This window comes from Eriocheir sinensis, chromosome 25, assembly GCF_024679095.1.
Source record: "Eriocheir sinensis breed Jianghai 21 chromosome 25, ASM2467909v1, whole genome shotgun sequence".
In the NCBI taxonomy this organism is placed as follows: Eukaryota; Metazoa; Arthropoda; class Malacostraca; order Decapoda; family Varunidae; genus Eriocheir; species Eriocheir sinensis.
The window spans coordinates 7,669,935-7,689,063 of NC_066533.1; the positions used below are offsets into that span (position 1 = coordinate 7,669,935).

A 19,129-nucleotide genomic window follows, 5' to 3' on the forward strand; every position below is an offset into this window, starting at 1 on the left:
TAAAGGAGGAAGGAAATGAGTGAAGGGAAGGAGGAAGGAAATGATAGAGGAAAGGAGTAAGGAACTGTGTGGAGGAGGAAGGAAACATAGAGAGGAAAGAGAAAACGAAGCGGCAATGGCCTGTATCATATTCAGGAAATTAAACTTCTGTGAAAAAAATGCTCTCTCTCTCTCTCTCTCTCTCTCTCTCTCTCTCTCTCTCTCTCTCTCTCTCTCTCTCTCTCTCTCTCTCTCTCTCTGTCATATGTGTTTTTATTTCAACAAACAATTACTTTTTTTTCGACCGTTTACTTAGAATTGTTTGACTTGCTTTGCTCTATCGATCATCTGTATTAGGGGAGGTTTGGCAAGGTCAGTTAAGGTAAGGTAAGGTAAGGAAAAGCTGGGTAAGGTTAGGTAAGGTTAATTAAGGTTAGGTAAGGTAAGGTAAGGCTGGGTAAGGTAAGGTTAGGCAAATTAAGGTTAGGTTAGGTAAGGCTGGGTAAGGTTAGGTAAGGTAAGGTTAAGTAAGGTAAGGATGGGTACGGTTAGGTAAGGTTAATTAAGGTAAGGTTAGGTAAGGAAGAAGCTGGAGACGGTTATGTAAGACCAGACTAGGTTATGTAAGGGTGGTTTTGGTTTGGTATTCAGTATTTCTGGACCGTCCTCATCTATTATTATTATTATTATTATTATTATTATTATTATTATTATTATTATTATTATTATTATTATTATTATTATTATTATTATTATTACGGTTGTGAAATGGGCAGATGGATGGAAGGGGGGAAGGAGTAAGGGAGGACAGGAGGAGAGGAGAGGGGAAGGGTGGGAAAGAGGGAGGGAGAACGAGGAAGGGAAAAAGGAATGAGATTGGAGAAATAAGATCAAAGGCAGACGGACACACACACACACACACACACACACACACACACACACACACACACACACACACACACATATACACACACACACACACACACACACACACACACACACACACACACACACACACACACACACACATACAATCTCTTTTAGCTGCACATTCAAAACATTAATGCAATCGAACACAATTTGCAAGTCGAACAAACAACACACACACACACACACACACACACACACACACACACACACACACACACACACACACACAAGGAATTAGGAGGAGGAGGAGAAAGGTGATGATGAACAGGAGTGGTAGGATGAGGAGGAGGAGGAGGACGAGGAGGAAGAGGAGGAGGAAGAGGAGGAGGAAGCTCTCACCCGACAGCTTCCTATTGAAATTTAATATATATTCATACTCTTGGGACAATTAGTGCCGACCCCATGTATATTACGAAGTGCCATTTGCATATATTTCTGTGATGACTTTCTGCGAGCTCAATATCGGTCACGTTAGGGCAGGTTAGGTAAGGGCAAGTTAGGTAAAGTAAGGTAAGGTGAGAGTAACATTTGGTTAGGGCAGGTTAGGCAAGGACGTTAGGTTAGATAATGTAAGGTAAAAGTTAGATTAGGTTAGGACAGGTAAGATTAGGTAAGGATAAAGTTAGATCAAGCTAGGATAGGTATGATTAGTTAAGTTAGGTTATGTGAGGTTATAGTAGGATAAGGGCAGGTAAGATTAAGTTAGGTCAAGTTAGGTTAGGTAAGGTTAGAGGCAGATTAGGTTAGGGCAGGTTAGATTAAGTTAGGTCAAGTTCTGTTAACTAAAGTAAGAGGCAGATAATAGGTTAGGGCAGGTTAGATTAAGTTAGGCCAAGTTCGGTTAGGTAAGGTTAGAGGAATATTAGGTTAGGTAAAATTAGATTAGGTTAAGTTAGCTTAGGTAAAGTGAAAATAAAATCTGACTAAGGTAGGTTTGGTTCTGTTAGGCAAGGTCAGGCTATGTAAGGTTAGAAAAGGTAAGATTATATTAGATTAGGTTTTGTTTTGTTAGGTAAGGTAGGATTAGGTTAGGTTGATATTAGGGTAAGATATGGTTAGAGAAGATTTCGTTAGGTTGAGCTATAGGTAGGGGAAGGATAGGTAAGGATAAATCAAATCAGGGTAAGGTTGGTTAGGTAAAGTTTCATAGGGCAAAGTAGTTTCTCTCTCTCTCTCTCTCTCTCTCTCTCTCTCTCTCTCTCTCTCTCTCTCTCTCTCTCTCTCTCTTGTTTCACTACACTTATCACGTACTACTACTACTACTACTACTACCACTACTACTACTACTACTACTACTACTACTAATACCTACTACGACTACCACCCATTACCAGTACTCTATTTATTTACCACCACGCCGCGGCATATTCATTCTTTCTCTCCTCGGGTGGATTTAGCGCACTGCATATATTATAAAGTTGGTGAAGCATTTTTTTGAGAGTTGCTTAATGAATGGCCAAAAGCAAGTTAACAACAACCTTGCCCGTCTCCCCCCCCCTCCCCCCCCTCCTTCCCCCCTGAAAAAAATATAATACGTTCCCTTGTAGTTTTATTATTATTCCACGTCGAAATGCAAAGAGAGAGCGAGAGCGAGAGAGGCGAAAAATATTACCGAGGGGGGAAGCTTGTAGGAAATGATTTAGCGTTTCCCTAATGGTTCAGGTCGCGAATTAGCATGAGCGTTCGGAAATAAACGAAGTAATATGGCTGTGTGTTGGGATGGTTTTGGTGGTGGTGGCAATGGTGAGGGTGGTAATGGTGGTGGTGGTAGTGGCAGTAGTAGTAGTAGTAGTAGTAGTAGTAGTAGTAGTAATAGTAGTAGTAGTAGTGAAACGTGTCAAATTCATTACATTACTTTCTCTCTCTCTCTCTCTCTCTCTCTCTCTCTCTCTCTCTCTCTCTCTCTCTCTCTCTCTCTCTCTCTCTCTCTCTCTCTCTCTCTCTCTCTCTCTCTCTCTCTCTCTCCCTACCGTTCCACTACCACACAACTATAACTGTTTCTCCTCCTCCTCCTCCTCTTCTTCCTCCTTCAACCCTTACTTTAACCAGAACTACCGCACATACACACCACTAACCACCACCACAACCACTAACACCCCACCAACACACATCAGACCCTCAAAACACGAAGAAAACGCACTAAAACACGCTAAAACACACACTATGAGTCCCGCTACGCTCAATCGATGGGAGGGAGAAGGCCAGAGGGCGGGAGGCAAGGGCTGGAGGGACGGGGGGAAAGAGAGGCAGAGGAAGGGAGAGGAGGGAGGGGCTTCGGGGGGTGCCAGCTCCATGGAGAGGGAGTGCCAGTGAGTTATGTGGCACTATCTAGCGTGGCGGCCCTTCTGGCACTTAGTGATTGACTGACATGAGTGAGGGAGGGAGCCACGAGCTGTCTCTCTCTCTCTCTCTCTCTCTCTCTCTCTCTCTCTCTCTCTCTCTCTCTCTCTCTCTCTCAGCGTAGCGTTTTCCCTTTAGTTATATTTCGGCACCTCGTTATTTCATTCATTATACAGAAGAAAAATATGTTACTACCACTTCCCGTATTATTATTATTATTATTATTATTATTATTATTATTATTATTATTATTATTATTATCATTATTATTATTATTATTATATTTTTATTTATCGTCGCCATCGTTGGTATTCATGTTTTCCAGCGTCGAGTATACATTTTTTTTTCATTTATTACATATGAGCCGCGGTTTGCCCTGCCCGTGTGTGTGTGTGTGTGTTTTATGTATGTTTATGACTAGTATTTTTTGTGAGCCTATTGTGCTTTTTTGGGGCAGGAATGTAGGGACGTGTGTGTGTGTGTGTGTGTGTGTGTGTGTGTGTGTGTGCGGGCGCGTATAACATGACTGGTGGCAAGCAAAACATTCTCATCCCCGAAAACAAACCAAACCAAACAACCAAACAAGCAAACAAACAGGAGCTATACGTTCTCTATAACTCCTTAGGGTCGAAAGTACCATCTCTCATTCACACCCTTAAGCAGAAAACTAACCCTTAAATACTCCCGCCTTAAGTGTCAAAACAGAGACAACACCACCAGCAAGGAGGCTAATGAGGACCTTGACACAGCCGGCCTCAATCTCATCACCCATATCGCTTGCGTGCTTGCGTGTCCTGTTTTTGCCGCTCTTATCTATGGGGATGCGGCGGTTGCGTGTCCTAATGGCGTGTATGTGTGTGTGTGTGTGTGTTTCCCAGCGCCATGGCCACGCTAGGGAGGACTCAGCTACGTGTGTGTGTCCTGTTTGCCTCGGGTCATGGGTTCGTATTAGACGCTTTCGCCTCTCACAACAACTATCTCTAATGGTCACAAAGGAGATTAGTCAGGTTCTAATCAGTGTTTTCATATTCGTTGTGCAGAAGCCTCGTCAGACTACTACCAGGCTAATAAAACTACCTTTGGAAGCATCAGCTCAATCTCTACGAAAGCCTCATCAGTTGTAGGTGTTGGGTCAGTATTCTCAGATGCTTTCGCCTCCAACAACAAATATATCCAATGGCCACAAAGGAGGTTAGTCGGGTTCTCATCAGTGTTTTCTTCGTTCATGGTGCAGAAATTGACCTGTCTTTCGGCCACTCCTCTAACTCGTTATAAGAACAATGAGTAGCGGGCTTTTTTTTCACATTTGTTACTTTTTTATGCCCTTGAACCGATTCCTCTGCTGTAAAAATAAAAGAAGCCTTGCCACACTATCACCAGGCTCATAAAACAACTCATGGAAATACCTACAACCTTTACGAAAGCCTAATGAAATATGAGTGTGCCGGCCCTGAAATGTTTGAGAATATGGGCCCTCAGGTACTCGTGTGTGTCCCGTCTACCTCGGCTCTTCAAAAATTTATAACCTGTCTGTGGCGCCGCGGAAGGGGAGGATTGACTCTGAAGGGGCGGACCTGACTCGCAAGGGGAACTGAATTGTGTTTACGAGCTAAGCGTCACCCTTCGGCATGTGGGAGTGGCGTTTCGATGTTTTTTTTAGCACTTTATACCCTGACAAGCGAGTGTGTGTATGGCGTGGGAATGGTGCTAAAGGGACGAACGTTTCTCACAGGGGGGGAATCATGAGTATTTTACGAGTTTGATACTACCCTTGTCCTGTGAGAGTGACGTTCCCCTGGCGCTTTAAATAATTCAAATCTAAAGAGTCTGGGGTTTGTTAGGGTAAGTCGGGGTCTAAGGGGACGGATGTTTCTCACCAGGGGGGCATCAAAGGGTGTTTCATAACCTTAACATTCCCCTGTGCCTTGCGTGAGTGGCTTTACCCTAGAGCTGTGTGCGTGTGTGCGTGTGTGTGTGTGTGTGTGTGTGTGTGTGTGTGTGTGTGTGGGCGGTGCGTCAGTTGTTTTCTTATCTTTATCGTGCTGTTTTATCTCATGGTCATTAGTGTGTTGTGTAATCTTAGGGTTAGCGGAGTTATATACATTTTCTCAGTTAATATGTGGACAGGGGAAGAAGGGTAAATATTTAGTTGGCCACCTTTTTACTATCTACCTATCAGTTTACGAATCTTACCTGTATTTGCCTTTACCTTTCACTAACTACCTGTCCGCCCACTAATTTTACCCTTACCTGGCTTATCTATTTATTCGCTTTCGTTCTATCTACCAGTCCTCCCTCTATCTTCTCATCCATTCATCTGTCTATCACCTAGTCCTAGTCTTTCCAACTATCCACCAATCCATCCATCTGTTCCATCCAAATCTTTATTCTTCCCACTACTCCTATTTACCTGTCTATCCACCAGTACATCCACCTTCCACTTCTCCCTACCTTCCCTACATCCACGAATCATCTCCCTACATACCTAGATTTACCAATCTTTCTCCCTATCTACCTGAATATCCACCTACCAAGCCATATCGTTTTTGAGTTTATTCTAGCATTTCTGGTCAACAATATCAACAGTACGTCATGAACATCACCGACTAGAAATACATATATATACTGGTCATACCTTCATACGTCTCTTATGATTACTGAGTTGTCCTTTGATCTACCTTGGTATTAGCAAGTTTCTCACCGTGAACAATAAGGAAAATGAGGAAAAAGTGATGAGTAAAGAACGAGAAAGAAGGAGGACAAAAAGAGGATAAAAGAGAGGTAAGGGAAAGAGGAGGAGGAAGAGGATGGAGACAAGAGGAAAACTGATGAATAATGAGAGATAAAGATAGAGAGAGAGAGGGTTGAGGATCTTCTTAAAACGAGAAAGGAGGACAAAAAGAGGATCTGAGGAGGAGGAAGAGGATGGAGAAATGAGGAAAACTGATAAATAATGAGAGATAAAGATAGAGAGAGAGAGGGTTGAGGATCTTCTTAAAACGAGAAAGGAGGAGGACAAAAAAGAGGATGTAGGAGAGGTAAGGTAAAGAGGAGGAGGAAGAGGATGGAGAAATGAGGAAAACTGATAAATAATGAGAGATAAAGATAGAGAGAGAGAGGAGGAGGAAGAGGATGGAGAAATGAGGAAAACTGATAAATAATGAGAGATAAAGATAGAGAGAGAGAGGGTTGAGGATCTTCTTAAAACGAGAAAGAAGGAGGACAAAAAGAGGATGTAGGAGAGGTAAGGCAAAGAGGAGGAGGAAGAGGATGGAGAAATGAGGAAAACTGATAAATAATGAGAGATAAAGATAGAGAGAGAGAGGGTTGAGGATCTTCTTAATAATCCTCTTGATCCTCTTTGGCTCTCCCCTTCCTCAACATTGTTATAGATAGGAACATAAAACATTCGCTGCAATGTACCAAACTCTTAATTGGAAAAAGAATAAATACAGAAAACAACTGAGCAAAGAGAGAAATATAAATGGTCAACACGAATGTATTTTTGTTTGGGCATTTTTTTTATAGCACAATTTATTTGACACTGAATAATCCATTTTCTTAAACACTGAATACTGTTGTACAATTTCAAACAAATCTGAAGAGCATGCACAAAAAATATAGCACGAAAGCAGGAAAAATATCATGTTGCGAACGTTTTTCTCTGAATCTTCTTTGTTTATATCTCGTCATGATTTCTCTTACGTAAAATGGTACAATTCTCAGCTAATAAAGAACACAAGATATCGTACATAATCACTGAACAACAACAACTACAAAAAACTCAGGAAAGAAAAACTATCGTATTGGGAGCGTTCTACTTAAATGTTTTTGATGTTTCTCCCTCAGTCTGCTTTCCCTAACCGTAAAAATAGTTCACAGCTCAGGTTATGCAGAGAACGAAACATATCGCAGACAACCTTGCAGGAAAATCCACCTCAGGAAAGCAAGATATCGTGCTGTGAGCGTCTCTCTAAATCTTCTTTGCTTATCCCTCGGCTTGGCTCCTCTTACGGTAAAAATACTACACAGCTCAGATTATACAGAGAATATAACATCGTAGACAACCTTGCAACGAAATCCACCCACCTCAGGAAAGGAAAATATCGAAAGGTGAGCATTTCTCTTAACATATTTTTCATCACTTGGCCATCCCCTTCTTAACGTAAAAATAGTACACGGCTCAGATTATAAAGAGAACACAACATATCATAAGTAGCCTAGCAGCGAAAATCATCTCAGGAGAGAGAAATATCGTATTGTGAGTTTTCCTCTAAATCTAATCTGCTTACTCCCCGGCCTGCCTCCTGTTACCGTGAACATAGAATATACAGCTAAAATTATTCACAGAACACAACGTAACGTACACAACCTCGCAGCGAAAACCACCCCAGGAAACCAAAGTATCATGTCAGCCTTTCTTTTTTAATATTGTCGTGTGCATGCCTCGGCCTGCCTCCTCTTACCGTAAATATTGTAGCTACACGCCTCAGATTATAAAGCGAACACAATATATCGTAGACAGACTAGCGCGAGAACCATGTCAGAACCTTTACATCAAAACAAGCACGGGACTTAACCAGGTGTAAAGTGAATGGTTTGAGTGACTGCCTCATAGTTTGCTTCCTCTTAATGTAGAAAAAAAGTAAACATCAGGTTAAGCGGATGATAAACGTATCGTAAACAATCTTGCAACGAAATCCACCACACAACAGAAAAAAAATATGATGCAGGCGCTTTTTTATCATTTTTTGTTTATTTTGCTTTCTCTTGTTGTAAAAATAGTAGACGTATCAATTTTTACAGCAAATGAAACGTTTATACCGCAAACCATCCTGCAGCGAAAAGCACCTTAAAGCGTAAGCAATATCATGATACAGGCAATTCTTTTTATACATTTTTGCTTATTCTGCCTTCTCTTAAATTGAAATTAGTGCACGTCTAAAATTATACAGCAGATGAAACGTATAGTAAGGCTTCTTACGACGAAAAACACCTATTTGAAGCAGGACTTAACATATGACCTGAATGCCTTTCCGCGACCTCTTCACTCCCTTTTAGCCTCTTCTGCTCTTTTGACCAGACGAGAAAACCATCCTCCAAAACAGATAATAAAATAAAATCGCCTGCTGAGGATAAATTGTATGACCTGCCTCTTCTTATGCCTTTTCAGCCCTTCCAAGACCTTTCAACACGAGCCTCTCTTTCATCTCCCGCCCATCCAGCCTCTTCACGCCTCTCCAGCGCCTCACATCCTGCTCCGCGGCGCGAACCTCGAGGCTCTGAACGCGGACAGGTCGTGGCGGGGGGCGCGGCCGAGGACCAGGCGGCACAGGTTGTCGCCGACTGCCGGGGCCGTCTTAAAGCCAGTACCTGGGGCGAGGGTGAGCGTCAGGTGGGCAGGTGTGTGGAGTGACGCGGGGGGGAGAGGGTCATTAGTGCTACCGCTACTACTACTACTACTACTACTACTACTACTACTGCTACTACTACCTCTACTGTATTTCTTCTATAAAAACTATCACAAAATAATAACAGCTACTACTATTATTGCTCCTGTGACATAAATAAATCATAAAAACTACTAAAATTGCCACTACAGTACATTCTTCTTCCACTTCTCCACCTCCTCCTCTTCCTACTCCTCCTTCTATATCTCCTTCTCCTGCTACTGCTATTATAACTACGACTTTTACCACCACTACTACCACTACTATAACTCCAGACCTACTACTACTACTACTACTACCTACTGCTACTATTCATAACCGGGAAACGTAATACACTCCACTCCTCCGTAATTGCATCACTCCTCACAACTCCGCCTTCCGTGAATCCGCCTCGTAAAGGGCCCAGCCAAATTGACTCCCTCAGTGGTGGCGCCCTCGAGGGGACCAGCCTGAGGCCCTTCCTTCCTCCCCCTCTGGCGCCCAGCGAGGAACCGAAGGATGAAGAGAGGAAGAGTAGCGAGGGAACGAGGGATAATGGGAGGGAGGGAAGGGGAGGGGAGGGGAGGGGTGAGTGAGGAGGGATGAAGGAAGAGAGAGGGGTAGAGTGGAGAACGAGAAGGGAAGGACGAGACGGAGGGGGAAGGAAAAGGATGAGTGGGGAGGAAAGAAGGAAGAGAGAAGAGTAGAGGAGGGATTTGTAAAGGGAAAGAGAAGGAAGGAAGGGTCTGGAGGGGAGGGAAGGAACGAGAAGGCGGGGTGAGGGATGGGTAAGAGAGAGGGAAGTAGAGAAGGAGAGAGAGAAACCGGAAGAAGGATGAAGAGGGGAGGAGTGGCGAAGGAAGGAAGGATAGAGGGAGAGAGGAAGGAGGTTGGGAGAGGAAAGGTGAGAGAGAAACGTGAAAGGTGACGTAAAGGAAAGAGAGTGAAGAAGAGGAGGAAGGGAGAGCAGCAAGGGGAAAGAGAGGGAAAGGAGGAGGGGAGAGAAGCGGGGAGAGGGAAGAAAAGGGGAGAGAGGAGGGAGAGGAAGCTGTATCTCTGAATTATCTTGTAAATGGATTTCCGGGAGCAACTCTCTCACTCGCGACGGAAGAAGAGTGATGGAGTGTGGAATTGCGAGAACGAACACACACACACACACACACACACACACACACACACACACACACACACACACACACACACACACACATATCCTAACCCTAACCAATAAGTGTCTAGCCTAACATCTACTTCCACTAATAATAATAATAATAATAATAATAATAATAATAATAATAATAATAATAATAATTCACTAACCTGAAAACCCGCAGGCGAAGACGACGTTTGGATGAGACGGATGAGAATCGATCACAAACTCCTCATCCGGCGTCATCTGCAGAGGGAGGATGAGGATGAGGAGGCGGATGAGTAGATGAAGATAGGATATTCATAAGGCGTACACACGAGAAGAGAAATTAGTCATCCATCCACCAACTCATCCATTCACCCAATTAAGCAACACAAGTTCACATCCACACCTAAAGCAGCCTCCTTCTTCCATGACTATAACCACTGCCATCCACCGTCACCCACTAAAACATGTCCCACACTACCTTCTCCCAAAGTTTCACCTACACACAGCTCCTTTCACCCACCTAATACCCTCACTACCCTTCCTCCTTTTACCCTACACGCATCTTTCCTCCTTTCACCCACCTAAATGTCCATGTCCATCAACTTTGTATGCCTTTTCCTTAACCAGTCCTCCCCTCCCAACCTTTCCCATTCCATCATCGTGCCTCCTCTCCCTTCTTCCTCTCCTTCACTCTCTTTCCTTTACGTCACCTTTCTCGTTTCTCTCTCACCTTTCCTCTCCCAAACTCTTTCCTCTCTCCCTCTATCCTTCCTTCCTTCGCTACTCCTCCCCTCTTCATCCTTCTTCCGGTTTCTCTCTCTCTCCTTCCCTACTTCCCTCTCTCTTACCCATCCCTCACCCTGCCTTCTCGTTCCTTTCCTCCCCTCCAGTCCCTTCCTTCCCTCTCTTTCTCTTTACAAACCTCTTCTCTTTCTCCCTCTTCTGCCCTCCTCTACTCTTCTCTCTTCCTTCTTCCCTCCCCACTCATCCATCCCTTCGCCCCAGCGTTGCCAGATTATCGTACTCACCACATTGTATTTATCATTTTTAAGCCCCAAACTCTCGTACTTTTCCAAATAACGATAGAAAAATAAAGTTAGCGTTAAAACTGTTACTTATCGATTTTTTTTTGCTATAGTTATCGGTCAGAAACTACGAAAATGCAATGCGATGAGTACGATAATTTGGTAAGGCTGCTTCGCCCCCTCCTCCCACCCTTTCCCTATCCCTACCCGCACTCCCTTCCCCAGACCCACCGTGTAGAGGCAGGATTCCTCGATGACGGGCTCGGGGTGCAGGGTGGGCCAGTGCTCCCTAACGTACTGCTGCATCTTGGTCCGCTGCTCCCGCGAGGCCCCCCGCTGGTCCCTCTGCTCCGGGCTGCTGATGACCGGCCCAGTGTGCTGTACCAGCTGGCGAAGGACGGAGAGATGGAGAGGTAGAGATATTGAGGCATGGAGGGATGTATGTGCTAGGGAGGAAGGCTAGAGGTAGAGATTGAGGAAAGGAGGAATGGAAAGTGGAAATACTGAGGAGGAAAAATGGAGAGATGGAGAGATTGAAGGAAAGAGGAATGGAATAAGGTGGAAATACTGAGGAGGAAAGATGGAGAGATAGAAGGAAAGAGGAATGGAGGGAGATAGAAATAATGGGATGGCGAAGTGGAGAAAATGAGGAAAAGTGGAATGGGGGAACGAGGAATGGAGGGAGGAGGAAATACTGGGGAGGGAAGAGGGAGAGACTTAAAGGTGGAGAGATGGAGGAATGGAAAGATAAAAAGGACTAGGGAGGAAAGATAGAAAGACAGAGAAATAGCGAAGAGATTGAGGAAAGGCAGAATGGAATGATATGGATAGATGGAGAAATTGCAGGAGGGTGGAATGGAGGGAGGGGAAAATACCGGGGAGGAAATAATGTAGAGGTTTAAAGATTGTAAAAGGAGGAGGAGGAAAGAAAATATTGGAGAAGTTTAAAGAATGCTAAAAGGGGAGAAGGAGGAGGAGAGGTGTGAAGGAAGATAACGAAGGAGGGAAAAACGAACAGAGGAGAGATAAAATAATGTAAAAGTGGATAGACTGAGAAGAAAGATGTGGAGGAAGGAAGGAAGGAAGGAGGAGAAAGAGGAAAAAAGAAGGGGTGGAGAGAGAGACTTGAGGGAATGAATGAAGGAGAGAGTGAAAGGGAAGTTGAGAGATAGAGAGAAGTTAAGGAGAGATGGTTTGAAAATGAAGAGGGAGGAGAGGTGAAGAAGCTGAGGAGAGGAGGGAAGAAGGAACAAGAGAAAGGACAGATGAAGTGATGGATAAATGGAATGAATTATGGACGAAGAGGGAGGGAAGGATGAAGGGATGCATAGGGAATAAAACAGGGAGAGGAAAGGGAGTCTCACATGAGGGTGAAGAAAAGGAAGGAAAAACGGATGGATAGAAAAATTTAAGTACAAAGGAAGAAAGGAAATAAAAGAAAGAATAAAAGATAAGGAAAAAAAAAGGAAGGAGAAGAAAACAAAGATAAATAAAGGAAAGGAGGAAGAGGGGAAGGATAGAAAAGAGAAAAGATAAAAAAATAGGGAAGGAAGGAAAGAAAGAAGAAAGGAAGGAAGGAAGGAAGGAGGGCAGGAAGGAGCAAAAGTCTAGCATGCAAAGTGGAGAGAACGAACATCTATAAATAAATCATGAAGGAATCAAAGTGGAGGAGAAAGTTGAGATGAAGCGATGGATAAGAAGTGATGAAGGAGGAGGAGGAGGAGGAGAAGGAAGAGAGGAGAAGGTGGAGGAGGAAGAAAATGAAGTGAAGATAAATGAGAAGGAAGAGGAAGAGGAGGAAGGAGAGGAGTAAGGGAGGATTGAAGGTTAGGTGGATGAAGGGATGAGAGAGGAAAAAAGTGGAGGCAGGTGAGGGGAATCTCTCCTCCCCTCATCTCGTTACCTCCCCTCATCCGGCGCCGCCCCATAAAAGCAATACCTCGAAAACTCTCCTCCATGTTTCCCTTTCCCTCTCCTTCACACACTTTCCTCCTCCCAGGCTTTTCCTCTCACCTTCAGCCTTGGAAGAAAAAAAATCTTCTATTTTAGTCGGATCATTTTTATTTTAATTATCTATGTGGTATTTTTTTTTACTCTATCGATCCACTGTCCCTAAAAGTAAACATGATAAAAAAAGTATATAGATCTGCTTCATAGGTATGCATTCATCACCCTCATGGAATGGCTATTACTAAAATTACAGGCTCACGGCGTAGATGGGAAAGTCTTGAACTGGATCAGGGCGTGGCTTAGAGGTAGGAAGCAGAGTGCATATCAATGGCAAAAAATCTGAATGGGGCAGTGTTACGTGTGGAGTCCCATAGGGGTCGGTGCTGGGTCCACTGCTTTTTATCATTTACATCAGTGATTTGGACACAGGAATTAACAGTGATGTCAGTAAGTTCGCAGATGACACCAATACCGGTAGAGTAATTCAATCATACCAGGACGCTAGCGTTCTCCAGGATGAGCTAGACAGACTGTATGAGTGGGCGGGGAAGTGGCAGATGGAATTCAATGTTGGGAAGTGTAGCATTCTGAGTGTAGGTAGGAATAACCCCTCACACACATATTCCTTAAATGACACTCCTCTAAGCAGTTCTGGGTGTGAGAGAGACTTAGAAGCCTTGGTGAGCGCTGACCTCCGTCCTAGGGCTCAATGCATTCAGGCTAAGATCGTGGAAACAGGGTACTGGGTTTCATTTCAAGGAGCGTAAGCCATAGGAGCGATGAAGTCATCCTCAATCTTTACTTAGCTCTAGTTAGACCTTATCTTGATTATGCGGTTCATTTCTGATCACCCTACTATAGAATGGATATCAAGATGTTAGAATCGGTACAGATGAATCTGTAAAAATGATTCAAAGGGTGAGAAACTTGACGTAAGAGGATAGCGTGAAGCATATAACTCTACACTCTCTAGAAAGGCGAAGGTTGCGAGGGGACCTGATCCAGGTTTATAAATGGATGAAGGGCTTTCAGAAAGAGGATGTTAATAGGGTTTTGGTTGTAAAAGAGCCAGTAGGACACGTAGCAATGGTTTTAAGTTGGATAATATCAGATTCAACAAAGACATAGGCAAGAATTGGTTTACCAATAGAGTGGTGGATGAATGGAACAGAATTGGCAGCCATGTCGTGGGTGCCAATACCATAGAAACATTCAAGAAGAGGTTGGATAAAGTCATGGATAGTGAGGTTAGGCTTACAGGAGCTGCCTTATATAGGCCAACCGGCCTCTTGCAGAATCCTTACGTTCTTATGTTCTTATGTAATTAATTGGGTTTAATGGGTGGCAGCTAAGTCATTACAGAGGCACAGAACATAATCACTTACCTAGAAGACTTGAAGATACATTAAATCCTAATGAATTAGAGTACCTCTCTCCACTATGAAGCAAAATATTCAGTCCAATGGAATAAAATACACGAGTTTATTAGTAACAAAAAAATCGCCCCAATTAAAATAATTATTTTTTTTCCTCTGATTAAAACCAAAGATAAATCGTAGCTACGTTGCTCATCTTCCTAACATTTCTCTCTCTCTCTCTCTCTCTCTCTCTCTCTCTCTCTCTCTCTCTCTCTCTCTCTCTCTCTCTCTCTCTCTCTCTCTCTCTCTCTCTCTCTCTCTCTCTCTCTCTCTCTCTCTCTCTCTCTCTCTCTCTCTCTCTCTCTCTCTCTCTCTCTCTCTCTCTCTCTCTCTCTCTCTCTCTCTCTCTCTCTCTCTCTCTCTCTCTCTCTCTCTCTCTCTCTCTCTCTCTCTCTCTCTCTCTCTCTCTCTCTCTCTCTCTCAAGATTCCATTCTCAAGACCCAGTTTTTCCCTCAAGGTCATCAGATGCTCCTTCCCGTCCTCTCATCCTCCCCTTTGCCTCCTCTTCCCTTCCCCTCTTTCCTCCCTCCATCTAGCTCCTTCATTCCTCCCTTTCTCCTACTCAACCTATTTCTTTACCCTCATCTCCGTCCTTCCAAGTCTCTCGTTTCTTCTCTCCATCTTTTTTCCTCTCCTACTGATTAATCTTCGTTTTTTGCTCCTGTCCCATCTCCTATCTTCTCCTCTCATCTTAGGCCTATAGCTAACTTTTTTTTTTAATCAGCTCCCTTCATTTTCCTCGCCCGCGCTGCCCTCAACTAAGCTTTCTTTTTTCCATCTTCTTCTTGTTCATTTGCTCCCCTACGCAGCTTTTTTCACCCTCTCCTTGATCCCTGTTTTTTCTTCCTTCAATTTCTCGTCTTTTTTCCTCTCGTTCCTTCTCAATCTCAATTTCCTTTCCTATTTCATCTTTCGTTCCACTTCTTGTTCATCCATGTTTCCTACTTTTTTCCCTCATTGTTTCCTCCTCTCCTCTTCTTTTCTCCTCCTTTTTCCACTCTTCTCCTTTGTCTTTCTTTCCCCTTTCCTCTCCTATCATCTCTTTCCTCCCTTCTTTTCCTTTCTTGCATTCGCATTTACATATCCTTCTATATTCTCCCTATTTCCTTCTTCCTTTCCTCCCTTATTATTCTTTCTTCCTCCCTTCCCACCTCTTTATCATACACTCCCCCTTGTACTCTCTTCCCTCGAGTCTCCCAAATTTCTTATTCCTTCCTTTCATTCCCATCTTCATCTTCAGTATTTCCTCTTATCTTCTTATTCCTTCTCTCTACCTTTCCCTCCCTCTCAGTTCCTCTCTCTTTCCTTCTTCTGCGTCCCTCGCCTTTCCCTTCTTTTCTTTTCCTTTTTTACATTTACAGTTATTTCCTCCTTCCTTTCACTCCCATTACTCCTTCCTTCCCTCTTCCATCCTCTCCAATTTTTATCCATCTAACTTTACCCGCCTTCCTCTCTACTTTCTCCTTCTTCGTCCTTTCACCCTTTCTCTTCTCTTTTATGCATTCCCACTTTCACATCATTCTCTTTCCTTCACACTCCCTTCTGTCTATCTTTCATATCCTACCTATCTTTCCCTCTCTCTTCTCTCCTCCGTTCCTTGCCCTTTCCTTCCTTTCTTTCATTCATACTTCCACATAGTCCTGTATTTCCACATCTTTCCAACTTCCTTTCATTCCCTCTTTTCCACCTTTCCCTCTCTCATTATTCCTCTCTTTTCCCTCCTTCTACGTTCCTTTCCCTTTCCTTTTTTCTTTTCCTCTCTTGTATTCCCACCTTCATCTGCCTTTCCCCTATCATATCTTTCTTTCTCTTCTCCCCTCCCTCTTCTCTATACCTCTCCCTCCCTCCCGGTTCCTCTCTTTCTCCTCCTTCTGCATCCTTTCCTCTCCTTTTCTTTCTTGCATTCCCACCTTTCCCTCTCTCTCTCTCCTTATCCTTCTTTCCCGCAATAATCCTTTCTTCTGTGTCCCTTTTCTCCTTCCTTTACCCCAGTCTTATCTCCCCTCCGCCTCACCTTCCCCCCAGTCTTATCTCCCCTCCGCCTCACCTTCCCCCCAGTCTTATCTCCCCTCCGCCTCACCTTCCCCCCAGTCTTATCTCCCCTCCGCCTCACCTTCCCCCCAGTCTTATCTCCTCCGCCTCACCTTCCCCCAGTCTTATCTCCTCCGCCTCACCTTCCCCCAGTCTTATCTCCCTCCGCCTCACCTTCCCCCAGTCTTATCTCCTCCGCCTCACCTTCCCCCAGTCTTATCTCCTCCGCCTCACCTTCCCCAGTCTTATCTCCTCCGCCTCACCTTCCCCCAGTCTTATCTCCCTCCGCCTCACCTTCCCCCAGTCTTATCTCCTCCGCCTCACCTTCCCCCCAGTCTTATCTCCCCTCCGCCTCACCTTCCCCCCAGTCTTATCTCCCCTCCGCCTCACCTTCCCCCCAGTCTTATCTCCCCTCCGCCTCACCTTCCCCCCAGTCTTATCTCCCCTCCGCCTCACCTTCCCCCCAGTCTTATCTCCTCCGCCTCACCTTCCCCCCAGTCTTATCTCCCCTCCGCCTCACCTTCCCCCCAGTCTTATCTCCCCTCCGCCTCACCTTACCCCCAGTCTTATCTCCTCCGCCTCACCTTCCCCCAGTCTTATCTCCCCTCCGCCTCACCTTCCAGCCAGTCTTATCTCCCCTCCGCCTCACCTTCCCCCCAGTCTTATCTCCCCTCCGCCTCACCTTCCCCCCAGTCTTATCTCCCCTCCGCCTCACCTTCATCAGCCCGGGGTATTCGAGCTGGGCAAGGCCGTAGTTGTGGTACTCATTCCCGTAGTGCACGAAGGAGACGGTGGGCGTGGCCTGGTCCTTGATCCGCCAATAGAAGACCGAGATTCGCCTCACCCTGATGTTGATTGGTCGAGAGGCGAGAAGGGGCGGGGCGGGAAAAAGGAGAGAATCGAGGTGTATTAAGAAATGTGTGAGGGAAATCTAGTGTGGGGGGGGGGGTGGGAGGAGAGACCAGGGAAGGAGAGATGAGGAAAGTAGGGTTGGAGAGTGAAGGCAAATATAAAGGAAATCAGGAGGGAAAAAATATAAGGAACGAATTAGGAAGAGGGACGAGAGAATAGAGGAGGAGGAGGAGGAGGAGGAGGAGGAGGAGGAGGAGGTCAGGAAAGGAAAGAGATACAGAAATAAATGTTTGTGTGTTATGTGTGTGTGTGTGTGTGTGTGTGTGTGTGTGTGTGTGTGCATAATATAATACATAATAAATTATAAGATAATTTCAGAATGTCACTTACAGATGCAACACAATAGATATACAGCAGTAACGAGCGCACACACACACACACACACACACACACAATCAAACACTCACCTCCCCTAAAAAGAACAGGTACACCCACTTCCCCCCTTCCCCTAACCCTCCACACAGGTCTACTCACTCAAGCGGCAGGTGCACGCCCATCTTGGCCAGGAGCGGACCTGCCCACGGCCCAGGACACAGGACGATCCTCTCCGCCCTCACACGCCCCCTCGGTCCCCGCACCTCCACCGCCCCGCCAGGCCCCACCTCCACTCTCTCCACCGGCCACTCGTCCACCACGCGACCCCCTGCCTCCCGGAACAGCCGCTGGGGGAAGATGGAAGGGGGATGGGGGTGGGTGGTCGGAGGTTTTCATAGAGAGTGGGAATAGGAATGGGGATAGTTAAGGGAGAGTGGGAATGTATGGTTGGGAAGAGGGGAAGGAGGGAAGGGGTGGTCAGAGGTCTTTATAGAGTGGGAACTAGATGTGGGTGATAAAGGGAAGGAGGGTATGGGTAAGGGAGAATGGGAAGAAGTGGAGGATTGGTGGCAGGAAAATGAAGGACGGAAGGGAATGGGTGAGGGAGAGTGGGAAGAAGGTGGAGGATTGGAGGAAGAGAAGGGGAAGGTAGGGGAAGTGAGGAAGGAAAGGGAGAGAGAATACAGGAGAATAGAACAGGAGGAATGGGGAAAAAGCGAGGAATGGAGGAAGGGTGAGGAACAGATGGAAGCTTAGAGGAAGAGAGAGGAAGGTGGGAAGTGGAGTGAGGGTAAGGAGGTAAGAGACAGATAAGATAGATAAAGATAGATAGATATAGAGTATTCCATTATAATTATTTTCATCATCATCGTCATCAGCTTCTATCATTCCGCGGCCTGACAAAACCCTCTCTCAGCCGTTCCCAGTCGCTTCTTTTCATTGCCTTTCGTTTCCAATCCCGACGTAATCTGCTGAATGGCCTCTCGTCGGGTCTTTTATGTCCGTTATTTCCCAGTCTCTTTCTCTTTTTGTCGAGCTGTTGTCCTCTCTCTTAATACACGTCCTGACTATTGCTATTACTTGCTTTTTATTGCTTTTATTACGTCATCACCTTTTGTCAGTTTTCTTCTCCCATTAAAATGATTCCCAGTATCGATTTCTTCATCCCTCTTTGGTCACTTTTCAATTTCCTTTTTAGTGGTTTGGTCAAAGTCTACATCCCTGATCCATATGCCAAGACGGGAATAACGCACTCACTGAAAATCCTTCGCTGCAAATACTACGGTACAGCCTCTCAATATATCATCAAGGTATTCTTAGTACGCCTTTGCTCCGGTGACTCTTTGACCCTGATCGCCAGCATACATCAGTCGGGTTCTAATGAGTGTTTTTTTAGGTTCATGGTACAGAAGAAGGGTCAAACTACAAGAAGAATCATAAAACTACACAGGGAAAAGCTCAAGACTCATACAAAAGCCTTGTCAAATATGTGTGCTGCTTGGGCGCCGAAATGTTGAAGAAAATGGCCATAGGAACCGTTAGAGGAAGGAGAAAGTCAGTACCCAATATCGCTGGCTTAAGGCATTGTGGTGGGGTGCCAGGCTGATACTAGTAGGCCCTCACTCTATGCTTACACCCGTCAATCTTGTCCATACGATAGA

At 44.9% G+C, this 19,129-nt stretch overlaps 1 protein-coding gene across 4 annotated transcripts in view; it reads right to left on the reverse strand.

Annotated features, from left to right (window-relative positions):
* Positions 1–6,662: 6,662 nt before the first annotated feature.
* The window catches only part of LOC127003284 (peroxisomal sarcosine oxidase-like), a 55,278-nt gene continuing 42,811 nt past the window's right edge, over positions 6,663–19,129 (reverse strand). For all 4 annotated transcript variants that reach the window (XM_050869745.1, XM_050869744.1, XM_050869742.1 and 1 more), the window contains 5 exons: positions 17,628–17,815; positions 16,957–17,086; positions 11,073–11,228; positions 9,999–10,074; positions 6,663–8,622 (listed from right to left, as the gene is read on the reverse strand). In XM_050869745.1, coding sequence (XP_050725702.1) covers positions 8,498–8,622; positions 9,999–10,074; positions 11,073–11,228; positions 16,957–17,086; positions 17,628–17,815 — 675 coding nt within the window. In that variant the 3' untranslated portion in view covers positions 6,663–8,497. The remainder of the gene's footprint in view (positions 8,623–9,998; positions 10,075–11,072; positions 11,229–16,956; positions 17,087–17,627; positions 17,816–19,129) is intronic.